This window comes from Ahaetulla prasina, chromosome 2 (assembly GCF_028640845.1).
Source record: "Ahaetulla prasina isolate Xishuangbanna chromosome 2, ASM2864084v1, whole genome shotgun sequence".
Lineage (NCBI taxonomy): Eukaryota > Metazoa > Chordata > Lepidosauria > Squamata > Colubridae > Ahaetulla > Ahaetulla prasina.
In genome coordinates, this window is record NC_080540.1 from 43,136,905 (window position 1) to 43,151,072 (window position 14,168).

The 14,168-nt window shown below is 41.1% G+C and overlaps 1 protein-coding gene across 1 annotated transcript in view; it reads right to left on the reverse strand.

Annotated features, from left to right (window-relative positions):
- Positions 1 to 2,279: 2,279 nt before the first annotated feature.
- Positions 2,280 to 14,168, reverse strand: part of FOXP1 (forkhead box P1) — a 755,498-nt gene continuing 743,609 nt past the window's right edge. Inside the window, exon 22 of the mRNA XM_058168797.1 lies at positions 2,280 to 5,159. Within this exon, the coding sequence (XP_058024780.1) occupies positions 5,156 to 5,159 (4 nt within the window). The 3' untranslated portion in view covers positions 2,280 to 5,155. The remainder of the gene's footprint in view (positions 5,160 to 14,168) is intronic.

Consider the following 14,168-nt stretch of genomic DNA (forward strand, 5'->3'; position numbering starts at 1 on the left):
GGCTGCCTGTGGTCTTTTGGGTGCACTTCAAGGTGTTGGTTACCACCTTTAAAGCACTCCATGGCTTAGGACCGGGCTTTTATGGGACCGCCTACTGCCACCGTTTGCCTCCCATCGACCCGTGCGCTCTCACAGGGAGGGACTCCTCAGAGTACCGTCAGCCAAGCAATGTCGACTGGCGGCCCCCAGGGGGAGGGCATTCTCTGTGGGGGCTCCCACCCTCTGGAACGAACTTTCCCCAGGACTTCATTAACTTCCTGACCTTCGGACCGTCCGCCGTGAGCTGAAGACATATTTATTTATCCGCGCAGGACAGGCATAGAATTTTAGAGATTTTTATTCGGTTTTAATTTTAATTAGTGGGTTTTATTGTTTTAAATATATTTTAATTTGGGCCATATTTAATAAGTTTTTTAATTTCTGTTTTACCTTGTATTTATTCATTGTTGTTTTATTTGGCTGTGAACCGCCCTGAGTCCTTCAGGAGAAGGGTGGTATAAAAATCTAATTAAATAAATAAATAAATAAATAAATAAATAAATAAAATTAAATTTTCATTTTTGGAGAAAAAATGCAAAATATAAATGATAAAAGTTCCACCTTTTCTTATACCTCTTCTCAGTAGGTATAATGTCTATAATTTATACCTACTGGGAAGCAAGTCAATTTCTTGGGACTTACCTATCAATCCCTTCTTTGTGTAAACAGCAGCCCCATCTGCTCAGCCAATAGAATAGAATAGAATAGAATAGAATAGAATAGAATAGAATAGAATAGAATAGAATAGAATAGAATAGCAGAATTGGAAGGGACCTTGGAGGTCTTCTACTCCAACCCCCTGCTTAGGCTGGAAACCCTATACCATTTCAGACCCAGGGTGGTATTCACTTACTTTCCGTACCTGTTCGCAAATGTGAGCGTGCAGCATGCACGCTGGCATCACTCGCATTCACCCCGTCCACATATGCACCCGGCCTTCTGCGCATGCACTTTGCTAGCGTGTGCACCTTCTGCGCATGTGCCCGGCCTCAAAAATGTGCCTAAATAGGATGGCGGGTGGGTGGGCACCCACGATTTCCGCTACCAGTTCAGCGAACTGGTCCGAACCAGCTGAATACTACCTCTGTTTCAGACAAATGGTTATCCAGTTTCTTCTTAAAAACTTCCAGTGCTGGAGCATTTACATCTTCTGGAGGCAAGTTGTTCCACTGATTAATTGTTCTGTCAGGAAATTTCTCCTTAGTTCTAGGTTGCTTCTCTCCTTGATGGTTTCGGATTGATCCCATTGTTTCCTCGTATCAAAAGTGTTGATTAAGAGTACTTTAAGTCAGATGTCTTACCTTTCATTTCAAGTCCTACAATTTCTAGAGGTTTGTACTGTATAACCAAACTATCATGTTATAGCCACATTAGCTGAGAGGGGATAGCAAGAGTCTTAATCCCAGTGAATTTATGTGACCTTGGTAGTCTTTAGGAGTAGTTAGACGAACATCAGCACTAAATATTTAATGAAACTCTTTGATTATGTTTTTAGTTTGAGACCTTTCAAGTAAGCTCGGCTCTAAATTCCCCATGGTTGCATTATGACAACAACAATCATTAGTCACAAATCAAGTTGTAACTTGAATGCTCTTAGCCTAACCATCCCTTGCAGATGATATTACAAGGATGGACACATTTATAGATGTTAATTGATACAGAGCATAAAAACTCAATTGTCAATGACATTTTCCTCTTCGTCTCTTGGGTACATACAGTATGTTATATAGTGTTCCATTGTCATAATATCTGGGTACTTTGGGAAAAAAATTGTTGTGTTCCATTGTCAATCAAATCAAATTGCTTGTAATTACCATATGTGTCCATATTTCATTTGTTTATGAATGTATGCTTAGATATATACAAGAATCTTCAACATATTTTTTTGAAGATTAAACTGAAGTTTGCTGCTTTTCCCATGCTTCTACATTATCCTAATGTCCTTTCAATCATGGCTGTCAATTTTCAAAGAATCAACCATTATATAAATTGTAGCAGCTTTGTACCTATCCTCAGTTTGCAGTTTTCCAATTGCTATCAGCACCACACGTTATCTTGCACTTATCAGGGTTCCAAGTAACACCCCCAACAAAATCAAACTCTGAGACTTGAAGTTCTTCAAAGCTAACTTTTATTAGAGATGTCATATTGGCACTTCTGGGAAAACCCAAATCTGAGAGCTTCCGGGTTTTCCACACCCAAAAGAAAGTTCAAGACCTTGCCTCTCTTCCACATGTCCACCACACATCCAATCAGGTACCATTTGGAACAGAAGATGCCTCCTCACTCCTCTCAGCCCAGCTGCAGGGCACAATGGCCTTGACTTTCTATAAAGAAATTTATTGTAAATACATATCTTCTTCCCTCTATGCAACCCCGCCTCCCAATTTCCCACAATAGGATTTGTGGCAGGCCTGAAGCCTGAAGGCACCAAAGTAGAAAGATGGCTTCTTGGTCTGACAGCACAACATTCAATTTTGTTCTTGTGTACCCTCAAGAACAAATGTTTCTGTACCCTCAAGAACAATGTTTGTTCTTGTCATAAAGCTGTTCCTATATCTGAGTCGGTGGGCTTGAGGCATATGTCCATTCAGGAGATGTCTAGGATCATCCTCTTGCTTAATTCTTTCAGCATCTACTACTTCTCTCCTGATCTTAGGTGGGACAATGCCCAGCAAGAGAATACATTTTCTCAGTTGGTGTAGGTTTGAGACATCCTGTTACTAAGTTTACTGCTTCACTGGTGACAATATCAACTTGTTTTGCATGTGCAGATGTGCCCCACACTGGAGCAGCATACTCTGCTGCAGAGACACTCAAGGCCAAAGCTGATGGGAGCAATGTACAGTAGATGGTTGAGCTCCCCATATGCAGTTTATCAATTTCCTGATGATATTGTTTCTCAAGCTGACATTTTAGCCTTAGCGTTCAAGCAGTATTATTTGAAAGAGAGTGTCCGGTTGAATGTTGCACTGAGATACTTCGGTGTTGGACAGTAGTGTCGTCAGTTCCCTTGTCACGTAATACAAGTGGTCCTCAACTTACGAACACAACTGAGGCCAAAATTTATGTTGCTAAGTGAGAAATGTGTTAACTGAGGCTTGCGACGTTTTACGACTTTTCTCACCACATTTGTTAAGCAAATCACTAAAGTTCTTAAATAGGTAACCCGGTTGATAAGTGAATCTGGCTTCTCCATTGACTTTGCTTGTCAAGTTTCGCAAAAGGGGATCACATGACCTCAGGATGCTGCAACCGTCATAAATGTAAATCAATTGCCAAGTGAAGTTTGATCACATGAATACGGGGACACTGCAATGGTCGTAAGTGTGAAAAACAGTCATAAGTCACTTTTTACAGGGCTATTGCAACTTTGGACGGTCACTAAATGAACTGTTGTAAGTCAAGGACTACCTGTATCCTTGCATCTTGATTCCAGAGGTGAAACTCTTCCCTTGCATCTTGATTCCGGAGGTGGAAAACACACAAGTGGACCTTGTGTGGGTTGGCTTTAAATGGTTGATGATTCAGTATTGTCCTAATTCTTCAGGTGCTACTATAGGTTTCCAAGCTACCTCATCAAAAATTGATCCTTGTTTGGCTATTTTTTTGTTTTTGTTTTTGTTTTTGTTTTTTTTGTTTACATTTATATCCCGCCCTTCTCCGAAGACTCAGGGCGGCTTACAGTGTATAAGGCAATAGTCTCATTCTATTTGTATATTTTACAAAGTCAACTTATTGCCCCCCCAACAATCTGGGTCCTCATTTTACCTACCTTATAAAGGATGGAAGGCTGAGTCATCCTTGGGCCAGGCTTGAACCTGCAGTAATTGCAGGCTACTGTGTTCTAATAACAGGCTCCTTACAGCCTGAGCTATTCCGGCCCCTATTGCTGTATCGTCTGCATTGTGATTGTTAGGACTGGTTGATTTTATATACCAGTGATGGTGAACCTTTTCGGCACCAAACCAGAACGCATATGTTTGTGCGCGTGCACTGGAGTGCTGGAAACCTGAGGACCAGCTGGCCGGCACACACATGCCTGTTTTTTGGCTGGTTTTGGCCATTTGGGAGGCCATTTTCAAGCCGTTTTTCAGGCCATTTTTTGGGCCGTTTTCAGACCGGTTCTGGCCATTTTCAGGCCATTTTCCGCCTGTGAAAACCAGCTGGCCGGCACACATGTGCATGCTGAAAACCAGAAGACTAGCTGGCAACGGCACACATGCCCACAGAGCGTGCCATAGGTATATACTGTATGTACTATTAAAGACTCACTTGCTATCTTGGAAGAGGGGCAGGCAGGGGAACTACACGTATTAAAAATATGGTATAACTCTCAGTGTACTATTGTGGTGAGAAGCAAGGATCTGTCATAAGAGATTTCTCTTGGTGGGAGTTTAATTTCTAGCCTCCTATTAAAAATGGCAGAGGGCTGTTTATAGAGCTTTTCATTGCTTTGCAAAAAATGAGTACTTTTTTGTGGAGTATTTTGTTTTCATTCATTTTTAAATGTTTTACAATCAATAGGGAAAAGCTTGGCAATTTTCATTAATCACAAGAAAATCTGTCTTTTTGACCAAATCAGGAGTGGTACATCCGAAATGGAGTGGTACATCCATTTAGCCTACATAGCAATATAACCAATATAACCAAGTTGGGTTATATTCCAAATTGGCACAAGTTTCTCAAATGCTCAAGTTCTTTGTAACTTTTTTATTTCAGAGCAAAGCAAGACGATGATACGATACTGTAAGAAATTGGATAGCTCCATATTTTCATCCTAAGGTATTTCTGTGTCAAGTGTCATGATTTCAGAAAGTGGACAAAAATCTTCATGGCAATATCTAAGCATTCCACAGCAGGGTCAATGGTCCCCAAATTAAGGCTGTTAGATTCAAGAGCAATAAGCAATGAAGAGGCACCATGTAGGCTTGAAATGATGCATCCCTGTTGCAGCAGCATCGGTGCTGATCTTGCATTTAAAAATAGATTGATATTTATCCAGGAGGCAATACTTGTAATTTTGTGACTAGAGCATTTTCTGTTAAATTTGATAAGAGGAAAAAGATTGGATCTTGGTCAGAGACCTGAGAATTCATCTCATAGCAGGGGAGAGTCACCTGAGAGCAAAAAGAGAAAACAATTGTAAATTTAATGACACTCAATGTCGTCGGCTATAGCTTGCACATAGCTGTTGAGACTAAGTGCCATCAGTTGTTTTGTTGAAATTCACCACAACTTACCTACGTTAAAAGCATACTGATATAAAGCATCACACTTGGCAACAATTTATATGAATATAAACTAAGGTTTTTCCTCCCATTTCTTTAATTAGTTTTTTTTTAATCCCACCTTTATTATTTCTATAAATAACTCAAGGTGGCAGACATACCTAATCCTCCTATTTTCCCTACTACAACAACAACAACCCTATTAGGTGAGTTGAGCTAAGAGAAAGTGAATGCCCCAAAGTCACCCAGCTGGCTTTCCTGCCTAAAGTGGGATTAGAAGTCACAGTCTCCTGGTTTCTAGTCTGGTACCTTAACTACTAGACTATTTTGGGTATTATTATTATTATTATTATTATTATTATTATTATTATTATTGTTATTGTTATTGTTATTGTTATTGTTATTGTTATTGTTATTGTTATTGTTATCATCATCATCATCACCATCATCATCATCATATTTTATTATTATTTATTTATCATTCTTTACACATAAGTAATTGCTTCTAATTTCTGCTTCAATAAAAGTGTTAGCAATTGTAGGGATATTCTTTCTCAGTAACCATAGATTTGATAAGTCAACAGAAATTTGCAGACTGAATTCTGGGAGTTGAAGTCCATGCAGCTTAAAGTTGCACAGTTTGTAAAAGGAGGATGTAGACTCATAAGGCAAATTATTTATGGGTAACAAGAAAGCTTTTAGATGTAAATGTAGCCCAGATTATCCTCTGACTGAAATGAAACTTTCAGCAATGTAATACTAACATAGCATTCACAAAACACTATCCCACCATTGACTAACCTTGAAGCACATCAAACTAGCATTCCTTACAGATACTGAAAAAATCATTCCCCATTAATCTAGCTAATTATTTTTATAACCATTGTCATGTATAGCAATCACGGCAACCTTTTGTGGAAGTTAATTCATTCAAGTAATTATGAATTGTGATAGAGATGTGTCAATTAGCTTGGGGATAACTAAAGAATATTGCACATGTAAAGTCAGAAAGATTACAACATTTGCATTTTTCCTCAAAATTCTAGAAATGTTTTCTCGGTAGAAAATCATCAGAATTCAAATTCCTTGAAACATAGATGCAGTTTTAATTTTAAGAAATAGCGTTATCATGAATTTAAGTCATCGGTCAGTCTTAGTATCACATAGCTGGAGTGTCACATACTTCAAGCAGGGGTTCAGACAGCAATCCCACCTTGTTTCTCAATCTAGTCCCTCGTTTCATGTAAATCAATTTTTAATTGCTAGATGATACACTCAGGAGTTTAAATATTAGATGGATGAATGGAAATATTGCTCTGTAGCTGAGGCAAAAGAATAATGGAAGATCAGGTTTTCCGAACTGAAGTTCAAGAAGATGTGCACAGGAGAAAGCTAAGAGGATGCCCACAGGAAAATTTTACTTTTGCTAAAGAAAACCTTCCTAAAACAGACCTAAAGATCTTGGGGTAGAATTAATTAGTAACAGACAGCAGTCTCATAGTTATGGGAAAAAATTAAATGCCGGGTGTTTGTATGTAGGTCTTTGGTTATTCGGGTTTTCTCCCGCGTAAAATTGGAAGTCTCTTGGCGACGTTTCGACGAAGTCTCATTCGTCATCTTCAGGCTTCAGCTTCGTGCTTCTGGGAGCAATGTGTGATTGCAGCTGTTTCTTCCTTTTTAACTGCTAGAGGGGGTTTGAACTGATTGGGTGGGAGTTTGGCTGTGCTCTGATTGGATGGGGGTTTTTTTTGTGCTCTGATTGGCTGGGGGTGTGTCCTGTTGCTGTTGTTTGGCTTCGTGTTTGCAATGCAGCTCACCACTCAAATCCCTCTGCAACTCAGACTAATCTGAGCACAACCAAGCCCCCACCCAAACAGGACACACCCCCAGCCAATCAGAGCACAAAAAAACCTCCATCCAATCAGAGCACAGCCAAGCTCCCACCCAATCAGTTCAAACCCCTTTTAGCAGTTAAAAAGGAAGAAACAGCTGCAATCACACATTGCTCCCAGAAGCACAAAGCTGAAGCCTGAAGATGATGAATGAGACTTCGTCGAAATGTCGCCAAGAGACTTCCAATTTTACGCAGGAGAAAACCCAAATAACCAAAGACCTACATATAGTATATATAATATACATGTATATATAATATACACAAGAGACTAGTGCTTTGTAGAATAGCACTGAAGGCCTTGAAAAGGAGATTCAGAGCTGGGATCTGATCTACAAATGTCAGAATTATACAAACAAAGGTTATGACCCTCCTTGAAAACCAAAGTTAGACGGTGAAGAAGCAGGACTTATAGACCATTGTCACTTTTGATTCCAAAGTCACTGATAGTCACTGATAGCCCTAATAAAAAACAACTGCATGGATCATAGAACAAATCAATTCAGAGTTCTCAAAACACAAATGACCAGATTCAAATTGTTATACTTCAAACACATTATGTGAAGATCTAACTTTCTGCAGAAGTCCACAGCTGGCAAAGATAGAAAGATACAGAAGAGGATGAGCAGCAACAACATTGTGGATAGATTCCATTACAATAACAATAAGAGCAACATTGGAAAGTCTAGGGCAGCGGTCACCAACTGGTGGTCCATGAGAAAATTTTTGTGGTCCGCAGAAAAATTATTTGCATTTCTTATATTGCACTAAATCAGAGGTCCTCAAACTACGGTCCCTGGGCTGTGAATACGTGCAATGAACGGTTGTGTTGTTGCAGAGAGTCTCCTCCTTTGGGGTCTTTTTGCATGGGTTGGACTGGGGCAGAAATTCTGACTTGGGGTCCATTTCAGCCTCCTGGTACGGGGCTTTGGGCAAAGGCTGGGGGAAGCACCACCAGTGGCGAAGAGCCGGAGGACCTTGTTCCAGTGGGACTGCATCATGGCCTGGAACTGGCTGACCATCTCAGCTCACTGAGCCTCCAGGGGCTAGTACCTGGCCTTGCCCTCCTGCAGGTCTTCCCTCTGCTTGGAAAGCCTATGCTCCTAGTCCTCAGTGAGGTGCTTCTGCTGAGTCTCCTTCTCAGTCAGATCCAATTTGAACTGAGCAGCTGTTTTGCCAACTCTTTCTCATGGTGGCTGCATAGCTCCAACAACTGCTTCCTGTTGGGGCCCTAAGGAACCCAGGCGGGGAGGCGAGGAGTGGCTGGGAGGGAGAGGTGAGTAGAGGCCGGCGAGACACCCCTTGACGTGAGAGACACTGAGTTGGCCACGCCCACCCAGTCACATGACCACCTAGCCATGCCCACCAAGCCAGTCATTAGGCAGATCATATTAGTGGTCCACTGGATTTAAAATTATGAATTTAGTGGTTGCTGAAATCCGAAAGGTTGGTGACCCCTAGTCTAGGGGATCTGGTTAGAAACCAACCATTCTAGAGAAAATTTTGCATGGACACTAAGAGTTGACACTTGATGGTATGTAACAATAACAAACACAAAATAAACCTGTTAGGTACTGAACACATCTTATGAATTCATATTGAGTTGATTCATATCCCAAACTGCTGGTGGAATTTTCCAGATGGTTTTGATAAGTGTCTTCAGCCATAAAATCATAGTATGGTAGGGCTGGAAGGGACCTTGGAGGTCATCTAATCCAACCTCTTGCAGGAGTCCTTATTAGTATCCCAGACAAATGGTTGTCTACTCTTGTCTTGAAAACCTCCAACAATGGAACACCCACAACCCTAAGAGGAAATCTGTTCCATTCAGGGATGGGTTGCTTGGGGTTTGAGGGGGTTTGGGAGAACCTCTAGCTAAGATACTGTGCAGTTTGGAAAACCCCCAAATCCCACTCCTGGCTGACCTCACCCACCCCTCCCTCCCAGGAGTCCCCACGTGGCCCATTTTGGATGAAGGTAAGTACAGGGTGCACACAGAGGCTCAGGGAGAGAAAAAAACAGGCCTACCGGAAGTTTGGGAAGGCCAGGAAATGGCCTGTTTCCAGCCTCCAGAGGGCCTCCGGAGCCTGGGGAGGCCATTTTTGCCCTCCCAGAGGCTCACGGAAAATCTCCGGAACCTGGGAAGGGCAAAAATGCCCCACCCATGGTGCAGGAGGCTGACTAGGCCATGGCCACCATGGCCACGCCCACCCAGCAACCGGGCAGAGAACCTCTTGCTACAATTTTTGAAGCCCACCCCTGGTTTCATTGATTATTCATTCTCAGTGTTAGGAAATTTCTCCTTATTTCTAGATTGGATCTCCCTCTAACAGCTTCTTTTGCTACTTATGTGGCCTCAAGTGCTATGGAGAATAAATCAACCCTCTCTTCCCAAGTACAGTATTGGAGAACTGCTATCCAAGTAAGGAAACTCACTGCCTACACTGTGAAATGATGCTTGCACTTTTTTTTTGTTTTGTTTGGTCCAGGTGCTTTTCTTGTGACTTGAGCCAACAGAATAATGGCACTAGCACCCTACAGTATAACCAATGACACATTAAAAACACACAGGGTAAAACACACTAAAACCTGAACAACAACAACAACAAAAGTTCTATTTGCTCATAGAACCTTTTCTAAACAAAATCAGCATTCTACAAAGTATGTTTGTGTTCCAAATCATCTTGTTATTGTTGTTGTCACTTTTTTTTATTTAAACTTCAAAACTTGTACCTCTAACATAAATGATTGATATTCCGTTTTTATGAAAGTGTTTGCTTTGGAAAGTGGAGCGGGAGAGAGGAAGTGGGGAAAATGAAAAAGTGTTCACATTTAGTTCTTGCTGCTTGAATGAGCCTCCTTGTTAGAAAGAGATCACCTAGAATTTGGCATCCCTATACAGTTATATTAAACAAAGTTATGCCCTGTATGCATTGTAAAACTATTCCTAATTGTAAATGCTTTGTGGCTGAAATCCTGGCATAAATTCACCCAAAACAGAGAAACACTAATGTGAGTCATTCTGTCCAAGACTAACTTTTAGTATATGCATTTCTGGGAAAGGACAAATCATTAGGTTAATAACAGAATCAATAGTAAAAGAGAAAGGAAAAAAAAGCATGAAAGAAGAGTTCTCCATTCCTCTGAAAACAACAAAATATCTTATCCCACCAGACTTGAAATCCTAGGCTTAGAAAACTTGGAACTCCGTCGCCTACGACAAGACCTAATTTTAACTCATAGAATCATCTATTGTAATGTCCTTCCTGTTAAAGACTACTTCAGCTTTAATTGCAATAATACAAGAGCAACCAATAGATTTAAACTTAATGTTAACCGCTTTAATCTAGATTGCAAAAAATATGACTTCTGTAACAGAATCATCAGTGCTTGGAACACTTTACCTGACTCTGTGGTCTCTTCCCATAATCCTAAAAACTTTAACCAAAAAAATTCTACTATTGACCTCACCCCATTCCTAAGAGGACCATAAGGGGCGTGCATAAGAGCTCTAGACAAAACCCTTCACAAAACCCCAATAGACAGCTGTATGCGGATGATACTCAGCTGTACTTTTCTACACCGAACCACCCCAACGAAGCTATCGAAGTGCTGTCCCGGTGTCTGGAGGCCGTACGGGTCTGGATGGGGAGAAACAGGCTCAAGCTCAATCCCGCCAAGACAGAGTGGCTGTGGATGCCGGCATCCCGGTACAGTCAGCTAAATCCGCGGCTGAACATCGGTGGCGAGTCATTGGCCCCGATGGAGAGGGTCCGCAACTTAGGCGTCCTCCTGGATGAACGGCTGTCTCTAGAAGAGCATTTGACGGCCGTCTCCAGGAGAGCGTTCTACCAGGTTCGCCTGGTACGCCAGTTGCGCCCCTTTCTGGACCGGGATGCCCTATCCACGGTTACTCACGCACTCGTGACGCCTCGCATGGATTACTGCAATGCTCTACATGGGGCTCCCTTGAGGGGCATCCGGAGGCTACAGTTAGTCCAGAATGCAGCTGCGCTGGTGATAGATGGAGCCCTCGTGGCTCCCATATGACACCTATCCTGCGCAGACTGCACTGGCTTCCTGTGGCCTTCCGGTGCGCTTCAAGGTTTTGGTGACCACCTTTAAAGCGCCCATGGCATTGGGCCGGGTTATTTACGGGACCGCCTACTGCGACGAATACCTCCCACCGTCCCGCGCCTCACAGAGAGGGTCTCCTCAGGGTGCCGCCAGCGAGGCAATGTCGGCTGGCGACGCCCAGGAAGGGCCTTCTGTGGGGCTCCCACCCTCTGGAACGATCTACCCCGGACTTCGTCAGCTTTCGGACCTTCGGACCTTCCGCCCCGGGCTTAAAACATACTTATTTAATTGTGCAGGACTGAGCTAGATTTTAAATTTTGGGTTTTAAATTGGGTTTTATTTCTATTTTTAATTGGACGGGCTTTAGAATAAGTTTTTTAAATGTTTTATATTGTATTTATATTGTATTTATCTGTTTTTAGTGCCTGTAAACCGCCCTGAGTCCCTTGGGAGATAGGGCGGTATATAAATACGATTAAATAAATAAATAAATAAATAATAAATAAATAAATAAGACAAAACCCTTCACAAACTCAGGGCTTTGAGCCTGGATATAAAATCAGGTCTTTAGCAGAGGTGGGTTTCAGCAGGTGCTGACCAGTTCTGGAGAACCGGTAGCAGAAATTTTGAGTAGTTCACAGAACCAATAGTAAAAATTTGGACTGGCCCCACCCCCATCTATTCTCTGCCTCCCAAGTCCCAGCTGATTGGGAGGAAATGGGGATTTTGCAGTATCCTTCCGCTGGATTGGGGAGGGAATGGAGATTTTACAGTATCCTTCCCCTGCCACATCCACCAAGCCACACCCACCAAGCCATGCCACGCCCACCAAGCTACACAGAACCAGTAGTAAAAAAATTTGAAACCCACCACTGGTTTTAGGCCTTATGAAAAACCAGCAGGATCAGGGCCATCCTAATCTCCAGAGGGAGAATGTTCTAGAGGTGGGCATTACACCGAAAATGCACACTTCCACCAACTGGTATTCTCTGACGAGATCCAAAGTACCTCAAGTAACCCAGTCCCAAGCTATGAAGGGCTCTATAGGTGACAGCCAGCATCTTGAACAGAATCTGAAAGTGACTGGCAAGTAGTGCAGCCCACAGAGGCCCACCATTACATATGCCAAGTAAATAACACCATTTACCACCTAGACAGTTGTATTCTGCACCTATTGTAGCTTCCAAATGCTCTTCAAGGTCAGCCCCATATACAGCACATTACAGTAATCCAGTTAGGAGATCACAAGGGCATGAGTGACAGTAACTATGGCATCCCAGGTCAGGAATGATTATAACCAGTGCACAATCCAAAGCTCTTCCTTTTGAATGAGAGAAGATTAGGGATAGAAGATGCAAGGGAATGTATACAGGACATTGGGGACAGGGCTAGTAGATATATCTTCCTGAAGGCTGAAACAGTGAATGGTCAAACAGCATTTCTGTCTCGTCACCTGGTTTATATACCTGATTATGGACTTTTCTTGAGACAAGGTGCTGTCCTTCAGTATAGAAACAAGAAAGCCCAACATTCCCTACCTTTGGTCAAAATGCAGATAGTCTACATCCATATCCACATAGTACTTTTCTTTTCTCAACTGTTAATTATTTCATTTATTTGTTTATTAAATTTATAGGCTGCTCGTCTTACCTCAAATTTTATATATCCAGCAAATCCATGTTTACGCTCTGATATACTTAAGATATACTGAGTGCTTCACTGTGTACAAAACAAGTTGCCTATTAAGTAGCTTAACGTCTCAAATTTGAAGTAGTTTCAAGATGTTTAGATGAATCATTGACTAAAGTTTAATTGGTTCAAAAACATTTCACAACTTGGAATGTTTCACAGGTATAACACTCCACTGATGTTACAAATGGAAGTCTATTTTAAGTATCCTACAGAGGAATTTTTTAGGATGCTGCTACAGAACATCTGGTACAGAAGAAGTCAGAAGGGAAACTTATGTGTATTCCCTTGAGAACAACTTTTTATTTCTCTATACCTTGCAGCGGTATTTTTTTTTTTTTTTGTATTTTGGATGAAGCAAGTAGACTTTGCTTATGTAACTCCCAAACTATGATTCACATACAGTATTATTATTATTTTATTTATTATTTATTGAATTTATATTGAAGTATATTACATATTGTCAATTGTATTAATACCTTTCTATTTCACTCTCAATATCTTTTCCACTAAACTTCTTGTTCTCCATGGATTTTATCTCCATGGATTTCCCTAGATGTTAGACTTGTTAGTACACAATTGGCTCTACCTTCATTGTTAACAGCCTTTGGATCTCTTCCAATGATCCATCTAATTCAAATCCAGCTGGGCTTTTTCATCTGTGTGGTCAATGACCCTTTTCATCCAGACTAGAATTCTTGTACAGGTAGTCCTCAACTTACAACAATTCATTTAGTGACCAATGTGTCACTAGTCAAAGTTACAGCAGCACTGAAAAAAGTTACGTTACATTTTTCACACATACAACTGTTGCAGCATTCCTATGGTCATGTGATCAGAATACGCAACTGACTCATATTTATGACAACTGCAGTGTCCCAGGGTCATAAGCAAAGTCAATGGAGTAGAATAGAATAGAATAGAATAGAATAGAATAGAATAGAATAGAATAGAATAGAATAGAATAGAATTTTTTTTATTGGCCAAGTGTGATTGGACACACAAGGAATTTGTCTCGGGTGCATAAGCTATTAGTGTACATACAAGCAACAGGTGATAAATCATGATCATAATAGTAACATACTATCATCATAAATCATAAGATATAAATTCAATGATAGTCATAGGATACTAAATAAGCAAACAACATAAATCCTAATAGGAGACTAAATAAAGGCAATCAACATAAATCATGGGATATAGTCATAAGAAGAAAACAGGTAATAGGAAAGATGAGAAGG